At 46.4% G+C, this 26,644-nt stretch overlaps 3 protein-coding genes across 18 annotated transcripts in view; all 3 read right to left on the bottom strand.

Moving 5' to 3' along the window:
• Positions 1-2,610, bottom strand: part of NUP214 (nucleoporin 214) — a 79,335-nt gene extending 76,725 nt beyond the window's left edge. For 9 of the 16 annotated variants that reach the window (XR_014507177.1, XM_083423327.1, XM_083423328.1 and 6 more), the window contains exons 1-2: positions 2,430-2,585; positions 343-538 (exon numbers count right to left, since the gene is read on the bottom strand). Coding sequence is in view for 15 of the 16 variants with exons in the window: in XM_083423327.1 (XP_083279453.1) it covers positions 343-538; positions 2,430-2,471 (238 nt within the window). In the remaining variant the exon portion in view is untranslated. Of the gene's footprint in view, positions 1-342; positions 539-2,429 lie in introns of all 16 variants that reach the window. The other 7 variants (XM_083423318.1, XM_083423323.1, XM_083423322.1 and 4 more) reach the window with 4 other exon arrangements.
• Positions 1-26,644, bottom strand: part of LOC310669594 (uncharacterized protein) — a 570,356-nt gene that overhangs the window by 416,776 nt on the left and 126,936 nt on the right. The window lies entirely within an intron of this gene.
• AIF1L (allograft inflammatory factor 1 like) lies at positions 9,583-25,949 on the bottom strand. The gene is made up of 6 exons (XM_083424144.1): positions 25,706-25,949; positions 25,373-25,434; positions 18,982-19,048; positions 13,856-13,897; positions 12,501-12,663; positions 9,583-9,723 (listed from the first exon to the last, which is right to left on the bottom strand). Exons 1-6 carry the CDS (start codon positions 25,734-25,736, stop codon positions 9,636-9,638), a joined length of 453 nt encoding a protein of 150 aa, XP_083280270.1. The 5' UTR covers positions 25,737-25,949; the 3' UTR covers positions 9,583-9,635.

Raw genomic sequence — 26,644 nt, 5'->3', positions numbered from 1 at the left:
TGGTTGAATATAAAATTGTAAAAATCCAAAAGGAAAAAAAGAAAGGGGGGGGGAGAAAATAAAGAAAATGGAGACTTACGGCAATCAAGTTAATGAATGAGGCAACAGTTGAATGCAGACTTCCAGATGTTTAGCTCAGTCCCTTACCCACTATGCTACATGAGCCAAATAGGTAAAAAAATCCCAGCCCTATAATTTGTAAAGGATACTTGCCACCCCAAAGCTTATGATGGGTATTCAAAGCAGAACAAGTGAGTTTATGCTTAATGCCAAAAAATACAGCTCTATAGATAAAAATTAAGGAAGACTGGGGATGAGGGTGGGGAAAGATAAAAAACTTACCTATTTTATTAGGAGAATCCCCCACTGGAATCTGCATTAGAAGATTTTTTGTCTGGAAGATCTGCAATCCAGCTGCACAGCCAGCAAATAGTAATCCATATTTGTTGGATACAGCAAGAAGACTGGAACGCTCTTTGGGGAGTTCATCGGGAGCATCAAAGATCCGTACTTTCTTCAATGCTCTGAACTTAAAATCCTGTGGCACATTCATAGATTAAAAAATCTGTGCAGGCTAAATCTAAATGCATCAGTTTATTCAAATACGACATAGAACTCAACCAAAACCTTGATTATTTAATTACACAAATGCTTCTAAGACTTGTTTGCTCCCCACTCCTCAGTGACCCAGCTACTAAAAGGAGATTGGAAGCATCTACTTCCACTATGAATCTAACGGAAGCTCTTTGTTACATCTAAAGTTTGGGAAACTGTGGTTAGTTCAAGCCAGCTAGGGATCATGATTAGAACCTGGCTTGTTTGAATTAACCATAGCTTAAATTAACAGTCCCCCCCCCCCCCAAGTTCGAACACAACAGGAAACTCTGATTAGTTTAACGGAGGAAGCATCCTCTCTCCTTATTACATCACAGTAAAAGAAGAGAGAAGGGGTTTGAGTCTCACTGTCAATTCAGAGTTTAGCATCATGTCTGAAAAGATAACACAGTCTACTGAATGGTTCCATGTTTTTGCTCATGCACCTGATTTAGTAAAACTTAGAAAATACCTAGCCCTTTAGTTTGTGCTGATAAACTGTTCAAAACGGTTCTAGATTTCTCTGTTTTATATTGACTGTTTCAATTTTAAAGCTTTATCCTGTGGTTTAAATTTCCTCACTATAGGCTGTATTCTGTCAAAACAGCATCAGATAATAGCTAAAGATGAAGGGCTTTCCCCACTGCTGCAGTTAGAACATAAATGGAGGCCACTAGCCTCTTACCATGCCAACTAAACAACAGGCTAGTAACTTTTGGAAGCTCTTTTACAAGGCTGTCTTAGCCATTGCTCCAATCTTCTCTTGGTAGAGCACTCAGAGCAACCTATAGCACAGAAGAAATATACTGGGTGGGTGGAAACGAAATCAACACCTGAACAAATTTCTTATTTACAAGGCTGCAATAATGAAACCCTTATAGCTGTCTTGTAAACAGACCCACAGAACTTACTAGCCTGCCAATTATTTTACCAGTCTCTTGGGGCCTGGGCAGAGAAGAAACAGAGTGTAGTATTTCCAGTGGAAGTGAAGGATATAAGACAAGCTGGATCAGGCCAGTGGTCCTTCAAGCCCAGCATCCTGTTCTCACAGTGGCCAACCAGATACTCCAAGAGTTAATTGGTAAGCAGCACTTGAGCACAAGAGCAACTATTCTCTCCTGTGGTTTCCAGCAACTGGTATTATGAGGCATAATGACTCCCGGCAGCAGAGATAGAACAGACACCATGGGTACCAGGCACTGTCCCTGATGCATTAGCCGGTCTGCTTTCAAAGCCATCTAAGAGGGGAACTTTCCGTCCTCTAAAAGCTGTTTTGGTTTCTAAGCTGGGTATGCAGGAGAGGCACTTCGGCTGGTCCACCTACATGCCATTTCTGGTCACCTGCAGCAATGGCAGGGAGCCCCGGTTGGCCCTGCAGGTATTGCTCCCACCAGCCCCCAGTATGCAAGGCCAGAGATGATAGCAGTTGCAGTCCTACAAGACACCTGTTTGGAGGACCACATAAGTTCTCCATTAGTATCTGTATTGCTGAAGACATTTTCTTTTATTATTCAGCACCTAGCTATTATTACTGAAAATAAATAAAAATATATATTTAAAAAATGTTATCCATTCCTGGATAGCGCTTAAATGCATGGCTAGTTTATATAACGTGCTCTGAATTTCCTGACACAGACACACAATTTCAAAAATTAAAAAACTGAAACAGACTAAGATTACCTACGCTTTCTAAGCATTGTGAACTTTCACAACATCCTTGTAAGGTAACCCACTTATTTTAACGTAAGTACTGCCGGCACAAACACAACAGGGTAAAATACAATATTAACATAACAGGTGCAACTGGAGGAAATGTTGGCCCCCTTCCCACTCACCTTCATCTCCCGCTCGGGAATTACATCCATGTCGTCCCCCATGACAGAGCCTCGGACGAAGACTTACAACGAAGCCAACCGGTGCAGCAGGAGGACTTCGCGCGCTACCTCAAATCACATTCCCTGCCTCTTATAAACCAGGATGGGAAGCAAAGGAGAGGTAACATCCGCTTCCGGGAACAGAAGAAGCCCACAACGGGAACTTCCGGCGACGCTCTAGGCGTGCACCCGCCGTCTTGGTTCCTTTGCTCGAAACCTCTATGTCAAGAACGAGAGCGGGTGGGAAGTTATGTACAGGGCGAACACGAGTCTTTGCGCCCGTTACCATGTTTTGGGAAGGCGCCCGGCCTGTGGGAACTGGGGATATAAGGCGCTGATAGCCTGGTCGGAAAGTGATGCAGTTCTGTTACCTCAATTCCGATGACGTATTAGGCCTGGTTTCAAACCTTCTCTTATTGCAGTAACCGTAGAGAAAGACATTAGGTATCTGACCATAACACTCTAGACTCACACAAGGCAAACAGGACTTCTGAGGCTCTTTAGAAGTCAGCTTCATATCTAAGGCGGAACGAAGAGCTGCCCTTAGAAAGCTATGAAACCACGATTTGGTCGTTGTTGTTATAGCACCATTGAATGTGTATTCCAAGGTCCCCTACCTTGAGGCACTTACAACATTTTCTGTGAAGATTGCGTTCACCTCTCCACACCCGCAAATCGTAGCAGAATATATAGCAATTCCTACTCCTTCCAATATCACATCCACACTATACAGTATATTTAAAGTACATGACTCCTCCCCTAAAGAGTCCTGGGAACTGTTGTTTTCACGCATACCCCCCAGAGCTACAGTTCCTGGCACCCTTAACAAACTGCTCTTTTTTTTTCTCTTTTTTTTTTTCAAAAATAGAAGCTGAAGCTGCACTCTTTTGTGCACTTATGTGGAAATGAAGCTTCATTGAATGGAGTGGGACTTCTGAATAAAGATGGAATGAGGTTGTGCTGTAGACATTTATAAAGATACACCAAAGCAGCAGGAAACTTCTCAACAGAAGAAACTGCCTTACCCAGATTCAGACCTTTGGTTCATCTAGCTTAGTATTGTCTACATTGACTGGCAAGCAGCTCTCTGAGGTTTCAGAAAGAGAATTGCATACCCTCCAGCATTCGGGTGATGCAAATTGGGACATGACCCACCCAACCAATGCCTCTCCACTGTGATAGGAATTTTATGGTCTTAGATATATGGTAATGTTCATAACTGCACATACATAGATCAACACAGGAAGACCAACCTGGAACCATTTTGATTCCTAAACTGACCAAATCCTTTCTCTGCAAGGTTAAACTGGAAAAGCCTCCCCATTGTCTCTTTCCTCACAAATCCTGTCTCAAGGATATGTCTGTTTGAATAAGGTGTGAGCCTGTGACCTGGCCCAGGAAATAAGTATTTTACCACTACAAAAGAATAGCCAGGCTCCCCAGGAAATCCAATCAAGTAACTTGCCAGACAGGAGATAAACTGTGACAGGAGAAAAACAACATTTAAAATTTTGTGATGTAGGTGGGATGTACCGTATCTGAGGGGTGGTCTTACACCCCTTCTGTGATGTATGCATAAAGTTTCTGGGGGTGGTCTTGATCTACAGGATGGGAATTTCAAAAGTCTTTATAAGCCCTTGCACAGCAATTTTGGGGGTCCTCTTCCTCTCCTGCGTGTGAGGGGAGTACCCTGTTGCAACAGATCAATAAAGATCAAGCTTACTAGCTGCTTTGCTTCTCAATATTCTCTGGTTGGCGTCTGTTATTTTCTCCTTCCAATAGGGAACCTATGTAAGGACTCTATATGGGCTCTTGGATACCCCATAAGGGAAAAGGGCATATTTTTATTTACAACACCACCCCATCCACAGATGCATTCAGTGTCCCCCATTTCCCATCAGACACGTCAACGGAGGCCCCTCTCCTTCAGGCCTCCTCTCCCTCAGTTCCCTCCCTCTTTTGGGACTCACTACTCCCCCCACTAGGGGACGCGGGTGGCGGTGTGGGTTAAAGCCTCAGCGCCTAGGGCTTGCCGATCGAAAGGTTGGCGGTTCGAATCCCTGCAGCGGGGTGCACTCCCGTTGTTTGGTCCCAGCGCCTGCCAACCTAGCAGTTCGAAAGCACTCCCGGGTGCAAGTAGATAAATAGGGACCGCTTACTAGCGGGAAGGTAAACGGCGTTTCCGTGTGCAGCTCTGGCTCGCCAGAGCAGCGATGTCACGCTGGCCACGTGACCCGGAAGTGTCTCCGGACAGCGCTGGCCCCCGACCTCTTGAGATGGGCGCACAACCCTAGAGTCTGTCAAGACTGGCCCGTACGGGCAGGGGTACCTTTACCTTTACCTTACTCCCCCCACTGCACTGACCAACTCTTGTACACCTTTCTCCCCCACCCCCATCACCACTTCATTGTTGTTGTTGTTTGCCTCAACAGTGTTATAAAAGTTCTAAGGTCTCAAATATGGAATAAATGTTCGTAAATGTACAAGGCAAACACACACATAAGTATATAAACTACGTGTCTGAAATAGGCTATCCAGAAAATGCAATCAGTAAGGCATTATCAGGTATCATGATGAAATAAAAAATTTAAGGTCATCCCTACCTGGGATGCTCTAGTCCATGGGGTCATGGCTAAACAACTAAACAACAACATATAAAAAATAAATGTTCATAACTGCATATATAAACCACATGTCTGAAACCCCACAGAAAAAGTCCTGAAACCATTTTGTCCCTCCCAAATTGACCTCAAATATTTCTCTGCAAGGTCGAAGGAAAATGGAAAAGCCTCCCCATTGTCTTTTCCTTCACAAATCCTGTCTTAAGAGTATGTCTGTGTATGAAAAGGGTGAGCCTGTGACCTGGCTCAGGAACTAAGTATTTTTCATTACAAAAGACTGGCCAGGCTCCCCAGGGTATCCAATCAAGTGACCATTAACAGGTCTGCCAGACAGGAGATAAACAACGCACTCAGATTTCTGTTGTAGTCCGCCCTTTCGGTGATGTAGGTATGATGTATCTGGGGGATGGTCTTGAGCTACACCCCTTCTGTGATGTATGTATGATGTTTCTAGAGGTGGTCTTGGACTCTAGGGTGGACCTCTAGGGCTCCTGCATGTGAGGGGAGCACCCTGTTGCAACAGAATCAATAAAGATCAGGCTTGCTAGCTGCTTTGCTTCTCGATGTTCTCTGGTTGGCCTGTGTTATTTTCTCTGACCGATGGAGAACCTACAAAGGACTCTATAAGGGCTCTTGTGTCCTCCATAAGGGAATAAGGGCAGATTTTTTGTTTATTACACTGGCAAACAGGAGAGAAGCAACACTCTCAGATTTCTGCTAGAGACTGCCTCCTTCCATCATGTATGTATGATGTTTTGGGGGTGGTCTTGGGGGATATAGGGTGGGAAATTTCAAAAGTCTTTATAGGAGCTTGCCCACCATTGTTCAGGATTCTCCCTCCTGTGTGTGGTGAGAAGGGACTCTGTTGCAACATTTTATTTCCTTGAATAAAGATCAGGCTTACTAGCCGCGTTGCTTTCAATATACTATGGTTGACCTCTGCTTTCTCTCCGACTGATAGAGATCTCCTGAGGGACTCTGTACAGGCTCTGGATACCCCATAAGGGAATTAGAGGTATTTTTGTTGTAACAACAGTCACTCGCCGGCCTCTTTCCCCACCCCACCAACTTAGCCACAGTGACTCCTACTTCCTTCCAGCCAAAGTTGTGAGACAGGGGTTTGTGGGAGCCGGCACCACTTGGCCCATGTGGAGGAAGAGAAGTGGGCGGTGCATGGACCCAAGGCGAGAGTGTGACACCATTAAAAAATGCATCTTTGGTCTCACGCTCTGCCAGAGCCAAAACAGGACATCCCAGGATGGAATCAGTAGCCGAGGTGGCTTCTGTAATTCTGGGATGTCCCAGGACAGTTAAGTAATATGAAGTCACTCCAACTCTACCTGGAGCTACCAGGGATTGAACCTGGGACCTTTTATGTGCCAAGCAGATGTTCTATGACTAATAAGCTATGGCCCTTCTGCATGTAACTTATTCCCAAAGCATGCTTCTCTTTCCCCTCAGATATGCTTTCTTTTTTTTTCTTTTTACTAGCTATGTGAAAAGGTGAGCCCTATCATTCAAATGGCAAACTCAGGTGGCAAGTGATGCTAAGTAGAGAACCAAGCAGGGCCACTGGGAAACTATAGGGAGGTATGAGCTGCTTGAGCAAATCCCACATTGGGGGGGGGGGCAGACGACTACAGTTCCCAGGATTCTTGAATGTGTTTGCTCTAAAAACATTTTGACTCTATGATGTGTACAAAGCCTCAAAATCACCCAGAGTTCTAGCAGTCGGTCCCAGTTTGCTCACTTCTGCTTTATACAAACCAGAGTTTTAAGAGAATGACCAAGTTGCTGCTATTATTATTATTTTATAAGCATGAGATTTCAAAACAACTGCTGCCAAAAACTGCAGAGAAAAACACTTAAGAAAAACAGGACAAGGAACAAGTAAAGTTGTGACAACCAGGGAGACGAAATCCACCAGAGTTCAAGATGCCACAAATGTAGAAAATGACAGCAAGGAATACTTGTCTTTCAGGAATGCTGGGAGGATCCTCTTGCTGAAAATTGGCTGTTAGGCTGGAGAAGCATTAAATAAGATATGGCGAAGAAGTTTGGGTTTTGCAAATGTAATGCAAGATTGTATTTCCACAGAAATCAACGTGCAAAAAAAATTTGAAGCCCTTTTGTGGATGTTGCTTGCCAGATCAGGGCTTTGAATTTAGGATTATGAAGTAAGATAACTCATTCACTCTTTCGGTGGTTCTTTTGTTTTCAAGCTAAAGGAAGGCTTGTCTTGGCACAAAGGTGTCTTGCTTCTGAGACAGCAAAACAGGTCCTGGTGAAGCCTAGCTGCAGAATAAGGACAAAGACACAGCTGGCCAGGGGCAGCCTGCCCTGTTTCGCCTCCTGAGGCAAAAGGGGAAGATGGTGCTGCCCTACAACCAAAGCCTTGCTTAGCAGAATCAAATGGCACGGCTGCAGTTTCCAGGTTCCGGCAAAATTCAATGAGAGGATCACGAGATCTCACCAAAACCTGGCTGCAGATGCTTCAACAATGGCAGTGGCAACAGAGGAAAGGCCACCCCCTCCCACTATAGGAGAAGTGAGAAGTGGCAGCAACAGCAAGATCTCGAGAGAAGCTGTCGCTTCTCCTCAATTCTCCGTCTCCTTCATGAAAGTCGTGAGTCGGGGTCACCAGATTTGGGTTGTTGGTTTCAACCCAACACACATGGCCTCAATATCTTGGTCAGCAGTGGAGTCTTGTCCATTGAAGCAAATGGGGCACTGCTCTACAACATGGGATTCTGCTTTCACTTTCACTTTTTTATTTTTCACAACTGACCTATCCTTCTGAGAGGAGGGGGAGGGGGATCCCCTCCAGACTGGTGGTTTGGGGCAGGTGTATTCTTCGGTAGCCATATGTCTGGGGAAACCCAGACATGTGCTCTTTTGGAGGGCCAACATGCCCAGGCAGATTGTTACATTTTAAAGGAAATGTACGAGTTTTTCGGGCTTGGGCGGCTCTGCACGCTGTAGCTGCTGCCAGCCTGAGTCAGAGAAAGAGGTGTGCAGACACGGCGGTGACCCTATGTGCCCACATGCCTTTCTCCCTGGGATGGCAACAGCTCAGGCTGTTCTCTCTTTTGCTCTTCAAGATAGGGCAACCCTAGGTATTCTGCAACTTGCTATTAATGTAATGATAGTGCATCAGTAGTGGATTTATCCTGGACTGTCCATACATCATTCTGCTTTGTTAGTTGTTCTGCAAGGCTTCCCTCAGCCATCTGGAGGGGTAACTCTTGTGCTATACCACAACAAAAGTGGGACAAAATAAAATTAAAAAAACCAGAACATTTGTGGCATAGAAAGTTAACAGGTTTTCAGCAGGAAGCTACAGGACATTTGCCAGTTGGAAACAGAGAAGGATTGCCCCATAAATTTTTGCAGGTGCAAACTGTATTCAGAATGGGATGGTGCCATGGTGTAGCATGGGTTGCCAGCACCCGGGGCAAGAGAAGTGTTGCGCCCCCTAACCCCTGGGATGTTAGCAGTCCATGAGTTCCTTCCATCATTCCAGTATTGAATAAAGTAAATGAAATACTCTATCACACTGACTTCTGTATCTTCGATGTGCACATATCAAATCACTTGAGACAAGCACAGCGGAGAGCAAAACAGGGAATTGTTTGGAAGTGAATACAGTGGTGCACCGCAAGACGAATGCCTCGCAAGACGGAAAACCCGCTAGACGAAAGGATTTTCCGTTTTTCAATGCGCTTCGCAGGACGAATTTCTCTATGGGCTTGCTTCGCAAGTCGAAAATGTCTTGCGATTCTTGCGATTTTTTTCCGCTCCCCACCCCCTTTTTCTAAGGCACTAAGCTGCTAATAGCCTTTTAGCAGCTAATCCGCTAATCCCTTAAACCTTTAATAGCCGCTAATAACCACTAAACCGCTAATAGCACTAATCTGCTAATAGGGTTGCTTCGCAAGACGAAAAAAACGCTAGACGAAGAGACTCGCGGAACGGATTCTTTTCGTCTTGCGAGGCACCACTGTATCTTTCTAAAGCCAGTGCAGAGGGTGCCTAGGCCACCACCCAAATCTGCTCCTCAGCCCAAAATATTGGGAGGTTTTCTGTGTGAGGGGATGGGCATGCTGTTTAATATGTGCTATTACTACTTCCACCCCTCTCTTTTTTGACAGTTTTCACCCCCTAAGAATTTTGAGCCCAGGGCAACCACCCCTGTGACCCTGCCCACACAACGCCACTGGGTGGCTTATGACCTGATATCACAGTGAACACAAATATTCAAGAAATTACAATAAAAAAGGATGCCTCAGGGCCCAGAAACAAAGTGGGAAAGGCAAGGGAGGGTTTTCAGTTAAAAAATTAAAATAGAATGCATGGCTACTTAGGGACTCCTCCAGCAGAAATCCCTGGAACTTCCCTTGTCATTCCTTTTTGCTAAAGGCTGGTTAGTTTCTTGCTTTCTAACACTGTCCAGTATCAAAGCAATGCAGCAGGAAGCCCAGGTAAAACCGCTCTGGTGAGCAATATGAAAGCGTACAAGGTAAGCTCTGAGGGGCTCATTTTCCTTTCAAGGAAGACTGGAGATATCTCTCTCAGGAGGTGGACCTGAAAGCTTTGGGTTGCTTTCGTTGGCTTTTCCTTCAAACATCATGACCCTGAAAGAAAAGCAAAGAAACAACAGAAGAAAACCTGTTAGGAAGAGCTGGGGTACAAATGTAATGACTAGCAACCTGCCAGTCACGTGTTGCTTGGGAATTCTCAGTGAGCAAAGAATCATTGCAGATCTGAAGTCAGCACTCCTTGATCTCGGGAACCATCATGCATTGATTACGATATCTGAAGAAGCACCCAGCTGCATAGCCAACTTTCAAAAATATAGATATAAAGGTAATAATAATACAGTGATACCTCTGGTTATGTACTTAATTCGTTCTGGAGGTCCATTCTTAACCTGAAACTGTTCTTAACCTGAAGCACCACTTTAGCTAATGGGGCCTCCCGCTGCTGCTGTGCCGCCACCGCGCGATTTCTGTTCTCATCCTGAAGCAAAGTTCTTAACCTGAGGTACTATTTCTGGGTTAGCGGAGTCTGTAAGCTGAAGCGTCTGTAACCTGAGGTACCACTGTAGTATTATGTCCTTAAATGAAACTTGTGTTTATCTCGTATTAGCCAGCAGAGGGCAATATTGGTCACTAGGAGTCACCCCAGAATCCTCCACTCCAAAACTTTGGCTCAAATTCTGTTTGGGGTGTGAATGCAAAGTGATCCATCCTGCTCCCAGGGGGAGCAACAAGAGGAGGAAACAATCTTATCACTGAACCACTTGATGCAAACGAAGCAAGATAAACAACTCTTTATCCTCTGTGTCCCGTTAGAAGTTTATGGTGTACTTTTGCTAGGCACACTCATGGTCATAAACTGCTATTTTTAATAACAGTATAAAAATGCTGCTTCTTATGAAAACAATGCGTTGCATTTTAGGGTCTTAGTATGCAGTATAGATATTCAAAAGAGTGTTTAGATCTGTTCACATGGGTTACATTGGAATCCCTCCAAACAAGCCTGCAAGGTAGGCCCAGCTGGCACACAGGTGGAGAATCTTCTTCAGCCCAAGGGCCACAACAACTTGGCCCCTGGGCCTGCAGTTCCCCACCCTTACTCTGGAGCCACATTGCAGCAGAGGCATTGTGGGAAATCACCATGGCGATGCCAAGCCACCTCGTTCTCCTTTTACTGCTGCTGTTCTCCACCACTGCCAGATACAGGCTCATGGCCTGCCAGAGACTCTTTTGCCAGACCCTCCCTCAGACCTAGAGCTGCCCCCTCCCCAAGGAAATGCACAGTGGTGGGTCAGCCACCATCCCTTCCTAAAACAAAAACATGCCGCTTGAAAGTCTCATGGCTGTAGCTATTGCATTTTGCCCCACCCCACTGGTCAGCCTTTGAATTAACAGGCTGAAGGGGAAACTCAGTAAATGGACGGAAATATCCCAGAAGGCTTTGCAACAGGCACCACTTCACACACTCACAGCCGTGGGCACTTCAACAGCTACCTCGGCCCTCACTGTCTATTGTTTGCAGATGGGGAGTCGGCTTCTGGAACGGGAGCGGAAACCGAGACAGGAGGCCAGAGACAATGAGTGGCTTGTTTGCGTGCTCATTTCTGAAAAAGGGACCTGTGTCTTCTGAGGGCTATTCATGTCGGTATAGGGACAGGAGTGGGGGAGAGAAAACTGGCCTCCTCTATTCCTCAGCAAACAGAGACAGAAGCCAACTTGAGAAGGAGGGTAACATGAGGAGATAAGAAAGAGCCCTGATGCACCAGGCCGAAAGGTTTTGCCGAGTCCAGGATTCAGTTTCCCACAGGGGCCAATCATATGCCTCCGGGATTCTCACAGCCTAGTTGCAAAGACTTGAGGATCTAAGAAGAGCCGTTCAGGATCAGGCCAATGTCCCCCCTGATCCAGCATTCTGTTCTCATAGTGGACACCCATATGCCTGTGGGAAACCTGCAAGCAGAATCGGAGCACAAGAGCCCTCTCCCCTCCTGTGTTTTCCGGCAGCTGTCATTCAGAAGCATTGCTACCTCCAGCTGTGGAGGCTGGGGGAAGGGAAAAAAACCCTGTTCAGCCGCTGCCAGTTAGTGTAGACAGTACTGTTTTGAGCTAGATGAACCAAAGGTCTGATTCTGGGTAAGGCAGCTTCCTCCGGTCCTAAGGCCAGAAAGCAAAAGATTGCAGCAGTCAAGGCCTCAGCCCTGAGCAGCAAGCAAAACTCAGTAATGGCAGAAGATGAGCTGGCTAAGAGTGGGACTGATGTTCTGCTGGCTGAAGAACAGAGCCTGGTTTCAGTCACCAAATTCAAAACCCTAAGCCAGGGCACTCACAGATGCCTTCCCCTGAGCCCAAGTTACATGGGTGAGGGGTCACGTACTTCCCGATCCACAGCACCTGTCTAACAGCGCAAGGAACACCGCAAGCAAGAAGCCACACAGAGAGAGGGAGACGCACTTGCCTTTAGGAGCTTCTCCCTTTGAGAAGTCGTGCCTCTCAGGTGTGAGGGGCAGAGCCTAGGATGGGAGAGGTAATCTGGTTGGAGGGAGTGATAAGGCCTCAATCAACCTCCAGCTTTCCCTTGGAGCAAGCTGTGCAAGCGGAGCTATTTGAGGTGCTGCCATGGATGCTTCAGCTCAGATTCCTGCATTGCAGGGCGGTTGGACTAGATGACCCTTGGGATACCTTCCAATTCTACGATTCTATGATACTATGAGTCTTGCTCTCAGGGTTCTTTCCACTTCAGGGTCAGATGGCGCTGTGCCAATCATAATGCTAAGTGGGGCAGTGACCTATCTGCCCTGATGGGCTAGCCTCCACTGGAGCTCAGCCACCCCAAAACAAACCTCTCTTCCTTCCCTCTTATTATGGATACTCACAACTTGAGGACTGCGGACCGTTTCCCAAGCATCAGGTTGACAAAATCTTGGTAAGAGATGGTGTCGCTAACACCTCCAGTGATTTCCGAGATCATTTTCTTCAGCTCCAGGTGGGTTTTGGGGGCTCCCAGCTTCTCCATCATCCTTTTCACTGACATCAGATCTACAAGGAATGATAACAAGGGGTGATGAGTGGTATAGACAATGAGGGGCATGACTTTACAGTGCCTGATAGAGATGGATTAGGCATGGGAGACCGTTCCCCCTCCACTCTAGAAGATTCCTTAGAACCAACTGTGCCTAGTCGATTCTGAATGGCAATGATGGCTACCATAATAATAGCCAGGGCATATTTTTTTCAAGCCAGAACTCACTGGAACTCAGTTCCGGCCCTCTCAGGTGGGCACCATTGCCATTATAAGAGAACAAGGGAGATATTTACGGTGAGTTCCGGCACCTCTTTTTCTAGAAAATGAGCACTGATAATAGCATTAATTTATATATTTTAGAGAATTCAAAAACCTCTGCACAAGCCACAGGGTGGCTTACAACAGGCAGACAGATTTTTTAAATCCATAAAATAACACAATCCTTAAAAATACATATCAAATCACTAAAGAACACTTGCACAATCAGGCCTCACCTCCTCCAAATGTCAACCAAAAAAATCTGCATATTAACCAGCCACTTTAAATGATGAAGAGATGGGGCCAGACACACCTCAGTAAGGAGGGAGTTTCACAAACAAGGAGCTGCCACTGAAAAGGCCCTTTCTTGGTGCCCCACACCATGAACGTCACATTGAAGAGGGACTACCAGGAGGGCCTTGTCCACTGATCTTAGAAACCAGGTAAGTCAATACACACAGGCAGGTCAATAATAATTAAATGTATACAGTGGATGGGATTCAGGGATCCACTATACCAAGGGTTGTAGAGAACCTCTGGCCCATAGGTCAGAATTGGCCTGCCAGGACACGCTGTTTGGCTCAGCAAGCCATTTTTTCTGTGTTCTTGTGTTCAGCCCTTCTTGGTTCAGGCATGCTAGCCAATTCCTAGGTAGAACTGGCTCATGCATCCAAACCCTGTAGAAAGCAAGAGTAAACACCCCATGCATCATACTTGTACAGTATCTACCCCCATCCCCATCAAGCTACCTCTGACAGGTGTTAGGAACAACCCACCTGCCAATCAATTGCCATCAGATGGTTAGCTGGTGGATTGTTCCACCGAAGTGGGGAAAATGACAACCTGGTCCACTAGGTCAAAAAGGTTCCACACCTCTGCACCCCCATTAAGAAGGCTCAGCATAACACAGGAGTGGAAGCTTTGCAAATTTTAACAGAAGCCACTCACCAATTTCACCTTGGTTGTTCAGGTCGAACTCCATGTACTTTTCTATAAAATAAAAGGAACATGTTATCACAATCAAAACTTCCACCTGCCACCCTGCCACCTCCACTTGTCTTCAAAACAGCATCACAATAGGGAAGAGAAATAAATTGTCTGGCTATCACTTGAACACAAACCTTTCTGAATCTGCAATTTGCAAACCGAAACCCCGTTACCCTTCAAAATTTGCTCTTCCCTCGAATTTTGCAGTGCAGTTCTCAGGCCGAAAAGAAAAGACACACAAAAATGCATTCCATTAAGGGGAATTGCTTGCAAAAATATGTATATGAGGAGGATTGCACATGTGGAACATAGGAAGCTGCCTGATACAAAGCCAGACCATTGGGTCCATCTAGCTCAGTACTGTCTTACACTGACGGGCAGCAGCTACCTGGGTTTTCATGCAGGGATTCCTTGCAAGCCCTCTTGGAGATGCTGGGGATTGAACCTGGCAATTTCTGCATATAAGGAAGATGCTGGTGTGTTTTTCGAGCCCTTCTCAAAAAAAAAAAAAAAAAAGTAAACAAAAACAGATGTGGGAATGTGGTGAACTGAACTTATAATTGGAGTAAATGGAAAAAGAAACTGACTTATTTGTCCATCACTCCTTCAGGGTCCTGTGTACCTGTTGGAAAGAAAATATAAGGGAAGATCCCTTTCATGGACCTTTCACGCCATGTCTATTTTGGCCGATTGTAGAAGGACCCTGTGAGATCTGTAGAACTTGTGCCCAGGTTGGCATCTGTAGAGACTGCAGCCTTGCTGCCTGTTTACTTGGAGGTTGGTGCCAGTAAGTCTTCCAAAGCATACAAAACCTTGCAAGCCCATCTATCTCTCTGCGTTTGCAAAATCCACATTTTTGTTTTCTGGTTAGAGGTCCGATAGAATAATCAACAGCACCACTTCCCACCCTGCTGGAAAATTCCCCTGACAGATTTCCTCTTGCTGCTTTCTTTTCTCTCCTTTTCTTTTTAAGTAACCTTCCCCAACTTAGAGCCCTGTAATAATTCTTCCTTTTATTTCTTTTTCCTTTTGGGACCTTGGTTTCAGGCTTAAAAACTAAGCCACTTGATAGCTATCATCCTCATTGGGCACTTAGCCCATGTCACAAAAAAGGAGGCTGGCAGGCATATTCTGTGGACCAGTCAGAAAGTACCCCCTCCCTCGATGGGGTTGTGTGTGTGTGCTTGCGTGTGTGAAATGGGTGCCATGTAGAATCACAAAGGCCCTTTAAGACAGGCCCAAACGTACCACGACAACCCAATTAGCCCACATGGCAGTTTAGAGGCTCTAATTAGGGACCCCATTCAGAGGCTTTTCTTGGAGGTGGGACAGAACTGCTCTAGGGATGTTAGAGAATTCTGACAAAGCAGGAGCAGAAATTGCCAATGTTCGCTTATTTGTACCATGTCTGGAACGGAAATAAATCCAGTGAATGCAAGTGGTATTTATTGTTGCTGCTTTTAGTCCACTAATGATATGTAATTGATTATGTTAAAAAAATAGACCCACACATGCCCCCCCCCTTTGCACTGCATTCCCCCTTGCATTGAAATGAATGGGCTAGGATATTGCAAAGGCAATTGTGCAGTGAAGTTTTGTAATTTCACTGCAACAGAACACAAGAGGAATAGCATAGTTTTTGGGCAGGAGATGAACTGCAGCAGAACAGAAGTGCTACCGCATGTGATAAACACAGGGCAGAATTGCAAAAAGATGTCTTCCTTCATTTCCTTACGGTTTATTATTACCTGTGGCATACTCTGGGGTGATTGGGTCCTTTTCTGAAGCTGGTGACCACACTGATGGGCAAAAGCACAATCCAGCCTTACCTAAACCAGCAGCATTTTTTCCCTAGGTCTAGCTGGGAATCCTGGAGAATCACTTCCAGAGCTTCTTGGCTTTCCTGATTCAATTGCATGGCTTCCTTCACATTAAATATACCCCACTCTCTAACACTATAAGGTACCACCAATAGAGCACATGATATGCATGCAGAAGGCCCCATGTTCAATTCTCAGAAACTCCAGATACAGACAGGAACATGGAAAGATGCCATTGGTTCATCTAGCTCAGTATTGTCTACACTGACTGACAGCAGCTCTCGGGTTTAAGGCAGGATGTCACTCTTAACCCTCCTTGGAGATGCCAGGCATTGAACCCGGGACCTTATGCATGCAGCGCAGATGCTCTGCCACTAGGCTATAGATGCTCCTGATGAGTGTAAGAAGCTGCCTTATGTTGAGTCGGACCAATAGTCCATCTAGCTTAGTACTGTCTGCTCTGACTGGCAGTGGCTCGCCAAGGTTTCAGGCACAGGAAATTCCCAGGCCTCCCTGGAAATGCAGGGAATCGAACCTGGGACTTTCTGCATGCAAAGGATATTCTCTATCACTGAGCTATTTCCCTTAGAAATGAAGATTCCAGTTCTGGATTAACAGCTGGTTTTAATAGGGAGTTGTCTACGGGCTTGATGCCGGAGGGCTGTTCTTATAGCACCTGATCCTTGAATCTAGAAAGTTAGCATACCCTTTAGATTGCTAGGTTAGAATGTCTCTTACTGATACTCCAGCTTTCTATGTGACAGGGTTTTCTTTTGGTAGTACAGTATAGAGAAGCATTCAGTTGTGTGATTCCCCACAACGCCACTCTTGATCAACTAACGGCACAGCCTGTTATTTGTGTAACCCGGTTCTAAGTTGCTCTCTGTGTGTTGTTGTCCCCCACCCCCAAATCTATTTCTGTCCATTGAGAATCCAGTTTCGGAAGCACAGCAGTGAACAAGACATGCTTTTTTAAAACAAAAACAAAAAACCCTCCCCTTCCTCAAGCCCCTTCTCAGCAGTCTAAGCTTTCCTGTGTAGGGTCCAAAGGTTCCGTCTTTCATCCCCCGTTCAATGGGGCAAAATCTTGCCTTAGTACGCACACGGACAGACACAAATAGCTTTGACACAAATGCCAATTCTGCAGAGGGGCTCTTGCAACTTCTCATGCCCAGCGGGGGAGAAGGAGGCCAGAACAACAGGGTGATTGTTGGGAGACCCGGTGAAGGCGTTTGGCAGCAGCCTGAGCGACTCTAGGCTGAACGGGAGCTGGAATCGACATGACGAAAACATGGAAGGCCAGGGAGCAGCAGAATGAAGGCAAGTTGTGGGCTCGGGTTAGAGGAACCCACAAACTGGCGACCCACCAGCCACAATGTTTGAAGAAAGGCTTATTCAGAGGGGGAAATCTATCTGTGTATGTTTCAGGCCTTGCTTAAAAACAAACAAATGAAAATGCAAGAAATAAAAAACCCACCCACACCACAAGGACACAGCTGTAGGGTGGGTTGAGAAATTAGAAGCAGCATTGTTAAATATATTACCCGCCCTTCACTAGCAGGTACAAGGTCAAGTTAAAACAATTAAAAATTAAAAACAGTTAAAACAGATTACAGTGACAGGAAGAGGGTGGGCCCTGAACACACATATCTCAAGTGTCGAAAGCCAGGGCAAAGAAGGGCAGTGAAAGTTGTATAGTGAAGAAATGACAAACAGATATGCATTGCAGATTGTGACCAAAGCTAGTCCTACTCACAGAGAAGACCCATTGAAAATGATGGACCCAGTGAACTTAGAGCCATCAGTAGTCCTTGGTCCCTAAATTTTCAGACTAGATGTTGAGTGCAATGGCTCACTCTGCGATGATTGTTTTGCCAAAAGGGAAACCAGTAATTTCATAGGGATCCATGTGGAACCACAATAACCGTGTGCGGTTCTTGCAGAATCCCCCAGGCCCAGCGTGGGGGGAAAGAACTAGGTCAATTTGGGCCACTGTCCCCACCTCAGGCTAAATCCTAAACAGAAACATATCTGTGTACACTCCAGAGTCCCCAGGCAAAGGAAATAAAGTGAGGCCAACAAAACAAAACAAAAAACCAACCCAAAAAACACAGATTCCTAAATCACATCTGTTTCTCAGAAACCTCCGTGTCAAAAAGAGGCAAGGAAGCAGCTGTCCCAAAGCCCTGACCCAAAGATTTGCGATCCTCTCCCACACCCTGACACTATTGCCAAAGAGTTATTGCAAGACTATGGTGGCTTGTGGCTGAGGAACCTGCTTCCAAAGCCAGCTTTTCCATATGGACAAAGGCCACCTCTTAAGATTCTGGAGGCCCTCAAACAGAAGCTTTTAGTGGATTGTCTTACATTTAAAGGTCTTCAATCAGTGCGGAGAGTGGGCAGGGCATGTAAACCTAAGAGAGGCTTTCAGCTTGAGTTGCTCTCTGAAGGGCTGGGTACAAGTTTTGGGACGGAGGAGAAATCGGGTTTTGTTCACCCAAATTCACATTTCTGAAATTAGTACTTCTCTGTATGTTTCTGAAAATAGCACTTCTCTGTATGTTGCAAAGCAGAACCAGAGGGTATGTGCAAAATGCATATATTGGAAGAGATTTGCAAAAATAAAAAAAATGCATTTATTTGTGAAAATAATAGATAGAAATATATTGCAGGAGGGGGAATTTATGGCAAAAAATGTGTATAGTATTCAAAAGTGTGCAGAAAAAATAGGATAAATTTACACTAAAATGCTGATGAGTGTTTTTTTGTTTTGTTTTTTTAAAAAACATCCAGCTACTACAGAAATGTAGAGAACTGAATTTACGACTGGACAAAAATGAGAAACTTAGAGAAACTAAAATTGACAGTGGAGTCCATCCTAGTTACCATACACCAGCCATCTCCTGGGGATCTCTGACTGTAGTTGGACTCCAACTCCCATCAGCCCCAGCTAGCATGGCCAATGGCCAGGAATGATGGCAGCTGGAGTGCTATCTATGGCTGCCCATGCTTAGAAGGTGCAGGGAATATGTGGAGTAGCCATGGCTCAGTAGTAAATCACCCGCTTTGCTTGTAGAAATTCCCTGGTTTGGCCCCCTGCATCCTTAGTTGAAAGGGTCTCGGTATCAGTTATTGTGGAGCTGCTGCCATATTGGGATAGAAGGATTAAATAGGCTGAGTCAGAGTTGGTTCACCTAACTCTGGTTCACCCAAGATGTAGTAGCATCAGCTGCTTTTTGTCACCCACTCTCAGTTTAAACAATGTACCTTTGAAAACTGCAAGTTTTTCCTCCAAATGCTCTTCATCGCTGAACTTTGGGTCACAGAGAAACTCCTGAGAAAGAAATGGTGGTGGGAGAGAAATGAATTCAATACATTTAAGGAAGTAATAACAAAGTCTTCAGATGGGTTAATACCACATAACACTGGTACTTCTGGAAGACCAATTTGAATTGGAGAAGCAGCAGGGTGTAATTCGTTGACAGAGCCTTTGCCATGCATGCAAAAGCTCCTAGGTTCAATCCCTGGCCTCTCCAGGTAAGCCAGAGAATGTTTCCTGCCTGAAACCCTGGAGCGCCGTGGCCAATCAGTGCAGACAGCACTCAGCTAGACGAACCAATGGTATGACTCAGGGTAAGACAGCTCTCTGGGCTCCCATTTAAAATCGACTCTTTATCCAGGACCTTGAGGACTAGAATCCTATTTTACTTCTGGGGGAAAGGTCACAGTTCAATGACAGAGCAACTGGTTTGCATGCGGAAGGTTCCAGGTTCAACCCTCAAGGACATCTCCGAGTTCATTTTCGCCCCCAAACTCCCATTATTTCTCTTGCTGTCTGTTGTGGTGAAGTGATGTAAATTACACAATTATCTACTTACGTAAATGATGTTGTCATTGCTCCCCCCCCCACTCGTTTCAATGTGATGCAAGTTGTGTTGGTGGTGTTGTGTTTACAAACATAACCACTTCTTCTCACTTGCAGACTGGAAGCAGCAAACTCCGGTCATATTTGCAAGATCTGTTCTGGATGTGGCATGAATATGCGGACACAGAATATTCGCTCCCGTTTCTGTTTGTATTACGCTGGGCGGAGAGGAGCAAGAGTGCCGTGGGGTGCAGGCCAGGCTGCTTGGGTGACCCCCACTCAGCCAGCTCCCTCTGCAGCTGCGTGCCAGAGGCTCTTGTTCCAAATTTCCTCCCAGCCCTTAGGAACCTGATGGAATGTAATGGCTCCAGTCTGTTTGTCCCCCCCACCCACCCACCCCCAGGCACCAGCAACACATTCCACATGGCAGAAATCACCGACATCTGCTCACCATTTGGCTCTGGGTTTGTCCTCCTCTCTGCTCACAGAACCAGGACCTTCTGATGGGATGACACCCAGCACACAGGATGAGCATGTCCTGCACAGCAGGCTTCTGTTTGAGAGGCAGGCGGGCAAGATGGATTTAGAAGACATCTGAAGGCAGCCCTGCTGCATGGGGAAGTTTTCAATGTTTGTTGTTTTATTGTGTTTTTAATATTTTTGTTGGGAGCAGTCCAGAGTGGCTAGGGCAAGCCAGTCAGATGAGTGCCAGTCAGAAGGTCAGCCCCTTTTCTTCCAAATAAATAAAATTTTATTTATTTATTTGGAAGAAAAGGAGCCGACCTTCTGGATTAAATGGTGCCTGTTTTCCAACTGTCCCAAATTGATGAGCACAAGTTCCTGGTAAATTCCCATTTTGGCTTCAGGAAAGATTCTGGAGATGGGGCTCAGTAGCAGAGCATCTACTTTGCAAGCAAAAGGTTCCAGGTTCAGTCCCCATTGGCCTCTCCAGGTAGGGCTGGGAGAGACTCTTGTCTGAAACCATGGAGAGCTGCTGCCAGTCAGTGCAGACAATATTTAACTACATGAACCAGTGATCTGACTCAATGTGAGACAGCTTCTTCCATTTATCACCCCTTTATTTAGTGCCATGAGGACAGGGGTAGTATTTTAGTTTAGAGGCAGAGCATTTGTTTGCTGACATCTCTGGGTAGGGCTGGGAGAGATTCCCTGTCTGAAAACATGGAGAGCTGCTGCCAGCCAGTGCCAGACACTATGGAATTACACTGGGGGGGGGTGTCTTTCTCAGTTTTCCTCGGATATGCCAGGGGTTGAACCTGCAAGCAAAACAGATGCTGTACCACTGAGCTACAGCCCTTCTTAAACAACAGGAAGCTGCTTTCTACTGAGTCAGACCAGCTGCCTACACTGACTGGCAGCTACACTCCCAGTATCTCAGATGGAAGGTCTCTCCCACCAATACCCAGAGATTCTGGGGATTGAACTGGGGACATGCAACACAGGTGGTCTACCACTCAGGCCCTTTCCAGGAATATAGGAAGTCACACCAATGGTACCTTTGGCTGGCAGCAGCTCTCCAGCACCTCAGCTTGGGACCTTCTCAATTGAAAAGTAGGTACTCTGCCACAGAGCTATGGGTGCTGGAGAAATCAGTACCTGAAAATCACCCTTCCTGTCTCCTTGGTTAATGCTCAGCTAGAGTCGCAAGTTTAGGGCTCTGGTTTCATGCATGGAGTCAGAGGTTATGTGCCCCACTTTGGAAGCCCCTCCTGCTGCTGTGAACCCGAGACCAGGTTAGGAGCTGGGCATAGGCAGGGTTGCCAAGTGCTGTGGCCAGTCGAGCCTTGGAAGGAGCCTGAGAGAAGCTTCCTGCCTTTCCCATAGAAGGTCTTGGCTGTCTCCCAGGGGCGACCTTGCCATGCTATCCCCAACAAGGCTGGAATGTCAAATATTCCACAGTGATCTGGGAGGCTTTATGAGCAGGATCAACTGTGAGCCTCTGCACAGCTGGAGAGGTAATAACAAACATGACTCTGACTCATGCTTTCTAGCCCAGGCATGGGGAACCTTGGGGCCAGGGGGCCACATGTGGGCCTCTGGATCTCTCTACCATACCGTCTCAGCCGAACGCCCTCTTCCCAGGCCTCATCCTGCACTGGCTCTGCTTTGTAACCCCCTTTAGTATTTCTGGTTGGCTGGGATGCGTCCTCAGACTCCAATCATGTCTCTCACTGGGTGGAGGACAGAGATGGGTTTTTGTGCTCACAAATTAGCCCAACTGTACAAAGGAAAAAAATTCTCAAATATTGTTCATCCTGCTTGTGTGTCCGGCCCCAACCACCCCTGGCATTTGGCCCTTGGAGGGTTGCCCAGAATGAAATGCGGCCCCCGGGATGAAAAAACTGTCTCATCCCTGCTCCATCCCAAGAGGGAGACTGTGCATGGAGGAAAAATTCCAGATCCTCCAATATTTTCTCAGAGAAAGACAGATATTCTGGGAATGCCCTTGTCTACTCCTGTGTTAGTAGCTCCACTAATTTGAGATTGGAAAGGTATTTGCAGATCCTGAAGCCTTGACAAGCCTTGTGTTTTCTCTCACCCCTTCTCAACACCCCACTCCTCCAATTACCTTAACCAGAACCATTATCTCCATTCAATGGCTAGAGGCAGAAAGAATCTTTCTTATTTATTTATTTATTTATTTATTTATTTATTTATTTTCAAATATTTTATTTGTTTACAAAAGTACATTTATTGTCTCTTTTCTCAGGTTGTAAAGTTTTATTTATATCAGTTACATATGATGTGAGTCATTGGTGTTGTACAGTTGTACCTCAGAAGTCGAAGAAAATCCATTCCGGAAGTCTGTTCGACTTCCGAAACGTTCGACTTCCAAACATGGCTTCTGATTGGCTACAGGAAGCTCCTGGTGCCAATTGGAAGCCGCAGAAGCCCCATCGGACGTTCAGTTTCCAAAAGAACATTCGAAAACTGGAACACTCACTTCCGGTTTTCGATTGTTCGGGAACCAAAACATTCGACTCCCAAGGCGTTCGGGAGCCAAGGTACAACCGTATACAGAATAAGGTTGCAGAAGAAAAAAAGAAGGGAGAGAAGGGGGAGAAGTGGTAAAGTCACATTGTTATACTTAGTATGTATGTGGGTTTTTAATGTCAGCGTTGTTTGGGTAGGTTCTCTTTCTTTTTATTTATTATATTTCCTTGGTAGTGAGAGAGGTTGGGTGGGGGGCCCAGGGCATGGCTGGTTGTGTTTAGTTGGCTGCAATTAGATTTGTTTGCGAGTGTGAAGTGGAGGGTAGGGTTTTGGGTCAAGTTAGCCGGATTGATTTGTATGTTGTCGGTGGGTTCTTGTTGTCATCTTGTTGGGCTGTGTATGTGATAAAGTGCAGCCATACTGGGGTGAAGGCGTCTTCTTCTATTTCCCTCCTTTGAGTCTGTTGGGTAGCTTTTCTAGTAAGGCTGTTTCCCATACGATTTGGTACCAGTAGTCCGTGTTCACTCCTGACAGGTCTCTCCAGTCTTAAGACCAGAGGATGCTTAAAGCCTAGTTGGTGGGGCGATAGGAGATGGAGGAGGATGAAGGCAGGAAGAGGTATGTGAGCACAAGAAACCTTGGAGCACCATATGTGATAGGACATTGCAAAAGATACAGGCTCATCTTGCTTTCCTGCCAGGCAGGGAAGCTGCCCTGAACACAGAATCCCACTCAATGAAATGGCCCCTTCTGCAATGTACATTTAAAGCAGAATCATACCACTTTTAAACAGTCTGGGTGCAAGCATCCTGGGAACTGTAGCTTATAAAGGGTGCCGAGAGTTGTTAGGAGACCCCTGTTCCCCTCACAGAACTCAAATTCCCAGAGTGGTTTAACAATCAGTCCCTCTTCCCAGGGAACTCTGGGAAGGTCAATGTATCAAGGCAGACCCACATCAATTGTTTAAAGCATATGACTTCCCCCAAATAATCCTGGTAAATGTAGTCTGTTGGGAACTCTGAGAGGGAAACTACAGTTCCCAGGATTCTTTGATGGAATTCTTAATATGTACTGTATCTTAATATCATTTGGTGGCATTGCTGGCAGAGGCTGATGGGAGTTGTAGTTCAAAGCATTTGGAGGGCACCAGTTTGGGGAATGCTCCTTTGCTGATGAATCAGCCACACACAGTTTCCACTGGGAACTTCCTTTGCTTGCGCACGCACACACACACACACACACACACAAAATGAACCCAACAGTATCCTCCCAACCTAAACCAGTTGTCAAAGAGAGCTGTAAATTAGTACTTATGTGATCTTGCAAGAGGTAAACAGCAGCACATCCACATATCAACAGAGACAGACATTCCTGAAGTCCCAATGACATTGGAATCTCTTTCATTAAGGACCCCCCTCCCATATAAACAGGTGGGGAATAAGCCAGAGATTCTAAAGCAGGTTTTTCCACCTCCTGCAGGCTGAAACACCAAAATCAAAGCTGATGGTTACATCACTTTGTCACTTAAACAGAGGTTGTTTTGAAATCTGTTTGGTTGCATCAGCAATGAGGTGAGAGATTTTGTGAGCCAGGATCCTCAGCGGAAAGCTTTTTAACACAAAGATGGGGAACCATTGAGATTGAACCTGGGACCTTCTGCATGCAATGGTAGGAATAAATGGCATCTTAGGATGCTGCCTTGGCTTGTACAGAGTCAAACTATTATTTCGTCTACCTCAGAACTGTCAGCACTGACTAGCAGCAGCTCTGGGCTTTCAGACAAAGGACTATCAGCCCTACTTGGAGATGCCACTGAGGACTGAACCTGCATGCAGGGCAGATGCTCTACCACTGAGCTAAGACCCTACCCTTGCATGCACACCTGTGTAGCTTCCTCTCCTCTTATCCTTGCCTCTGTTGACTGCAAGCGCTTTGGGGGCAGGGACCCAGCTTTTGAATACTGTACATGGGAACACTCAGCAGTTGTGCAGCAGGGCTTCTAATCTGCACTACACATTTCTGAATAGCTTCAGCCCACGTGCACCACCACAAACACCTGCACTTGTATACAGATAGCTTGCACATGTGTAAAGGGATGGATGGATCTGTCAACAGGCAGACCTACATTTTGGGGGCCCTGAAGTTTGAACTGTCATGACGGCCCCTTCGCAACCAGAAACGAGGTTTAGGTAACCACTGTTAACCTCTTCAATGGGGTTGTTCCATGACAGATCACCACACCTTTACAACACCTGTGCTTCTGACTCTCAAACTTTGGGATTGTTGAAATGGGTACAAAAAAATTAATCAATTTGACTCAAATCAAGGTGCCTCAAATTAGAGTCACAGTTACATACTTAGTTGCTTCTTGGGCCCCTCTGGGATTAGGGGGCCTAAAGCTTCAGCTTCGTTAGCTTCACAGCCCCTGTCTGTCAATTTCAGGCTCCATCTCTGAAACCCTGGAGAGCTGCTGCCAGTCAGTGTATGCAATGCTGAGCTAGATGAATCAGTGGTCTGTGCTCTTAGTTCTTTTAGACTGCAAGCCTGATGGTAGGGAGCATCGTACCACTGACATTCGGAAGCCTCTCTATCAGTCTGATGGGGGGAAAGCTGGATTAGGGATTTGAGAGAAATTCACATTTTGCATTTAAATGCACTTTGCTCCTAAATGCTGGTGAATTTCCACGAGGACCTAAAAAAGGAAATAGCAAACTGTGTGGAAATGTGGAGAACTCAAAACTTAAGAATGCAATTATTAGGAACTGAAATTGATAAGAGCCACCCATCCTAGAGCAGGCAGTAATGTAAGCCAATAACTTGCGATTGAATTGCTCCCACCTTGTTGATCTCTTCCAGCCTTCCTTGCTGCTTGGCTTTGAGTAATCCAAAGGCTTTCCCTCCTGGATAAAAGAGAGAGAAGGAGCATGTAGTAAACCTAGGTGTGTCTGTGACCCTCTGGGTGTTCTTCAACTTCTGGGACTAGCGAGCAGGTGACATCCTCCCGGGCAGCGGCGCCGGTGTCTTGAGGATTTTGAAGCAGCCCTCCGGGACACCGCGCAGCAAGGATCTCCGGTTGCTGTAGAGCTCGCTTGCAAATTCCCACATAACCCCCCCCCCCGGGCCTCCCCCCCCCCATCCCCGCAAGAGTCACAATTGCACCACCATGCGTACCTTGATATGCGCTGTTGAGCATGAGAGACATGCTGGAGATTTCACGAGCGAGACCCCGGCTGAGGAGTTTGCAGAAAGTTTCTCCGCTGGGTGCCGCCGCCGGCACGCTGCGGGTTTCCAGCCAGGGTGGCGAGCGAAGATCTCTCCTCTGCTCAGGACGGCTACCGAGCCAGCCCAGGTACTTCCAACAGAGTCATTCATGAAGTGGGACTCCGCAGAGGCCGGCTGAGGAGGCTCACACATCCCTCTGGCGGAGGAGGCGGAGGAATGCCGCCCTCCCCGGAGTGGGGCCTCAGATCCGTTGCAAATGGGCTGCTGGCAAGGTTAACCCTTTCCTTGCACAGAGAGCCGAAAATGCAACGCCACACCATTCGGTTTGTTCGCTGGTTTCTTCGTAGCGTTGATGTCCCCCCCCCCCCCGAGGAGCTCCAGGGGGCTGCGCTCATGGCTCCCGCCTTCCTGGTTTAATTCCTCACGCAACAACCCCGTGAGGTAGGTTAGGCTGAGACGCAGTGACCTGCTTCCAAGGTCACGCAGTGAGTTTTAGGGCCAGGTAGGGGATTTGAACCCAAGACTCAGTTTGGCACTCTAACCACTGCACCACACTGCCTGTCTCTGCCTCTCCAAAATAAAAGAAAAACCCACCCAAACTACTCCAATCTGCAAGCCGTGGGAGAGTCCAAGGATTCCAGGCACCTATGCAGGATCCGGATTCTGATTTTTAATGGGGCTCAGTGGCGTAGCGTGGGTTGTCAGCACCCGGGGCAAGGCAAGTAATTTGCGCCCCCTAACCCGTGGATTTGCAGCCCCTAAGACTAACCCCCAGATGTTGCGCCCGGTGCGGCCGCCCCCCCTGCACCCCCCACACTACGCCACTGATGGGGCTTCCCTGGAGGCCTAGGGGTTTCACACTGAAGTCTCCCTGAACTGAGTAACTTG

The sequence above is a fragment of the Podarcis tiliguerta genome (genome assembly GCF_965153285.1).
Source record: "Podarcis tiliguerta genome assembly, chromosome: Z".
NCBI lineage: Eukaryota > Metazoa > Chordata > Lepidosauria > Squamata > Lacertidae > Podarcis > Podarcis tiliguerta.
This window is presented reverse-complemented; position numbering and strand designations above follow the sequence as displayed.

What these genes read in the sequence shown, in the direction of transcription:
- AIF1L (XM_083424144.1), bottom strand. Translation starts at nt 25,736, where the DNA reads ATGTCTCTCATGCTCAACAGCGCATATCAAG. An exon ending in GGCTGGAAGAGATCAACAAG is followed by an intron (nt 19,049 to 25,372) that starts GTGGGAGCAATT and finishes TTTCTTTCTCAG; the next exon opens with GAGTTTCTCTGTGACCCAAA. An exon ending in CGGTCCGCAGTCCTCAAGTT is followed by an intron (nt 9,724 to 12,500) that starts GTGAGTATCCAT and finishes CTTTTCTTTCAG; the next exon opens with GGTCATGATGTTTGAAGGAA.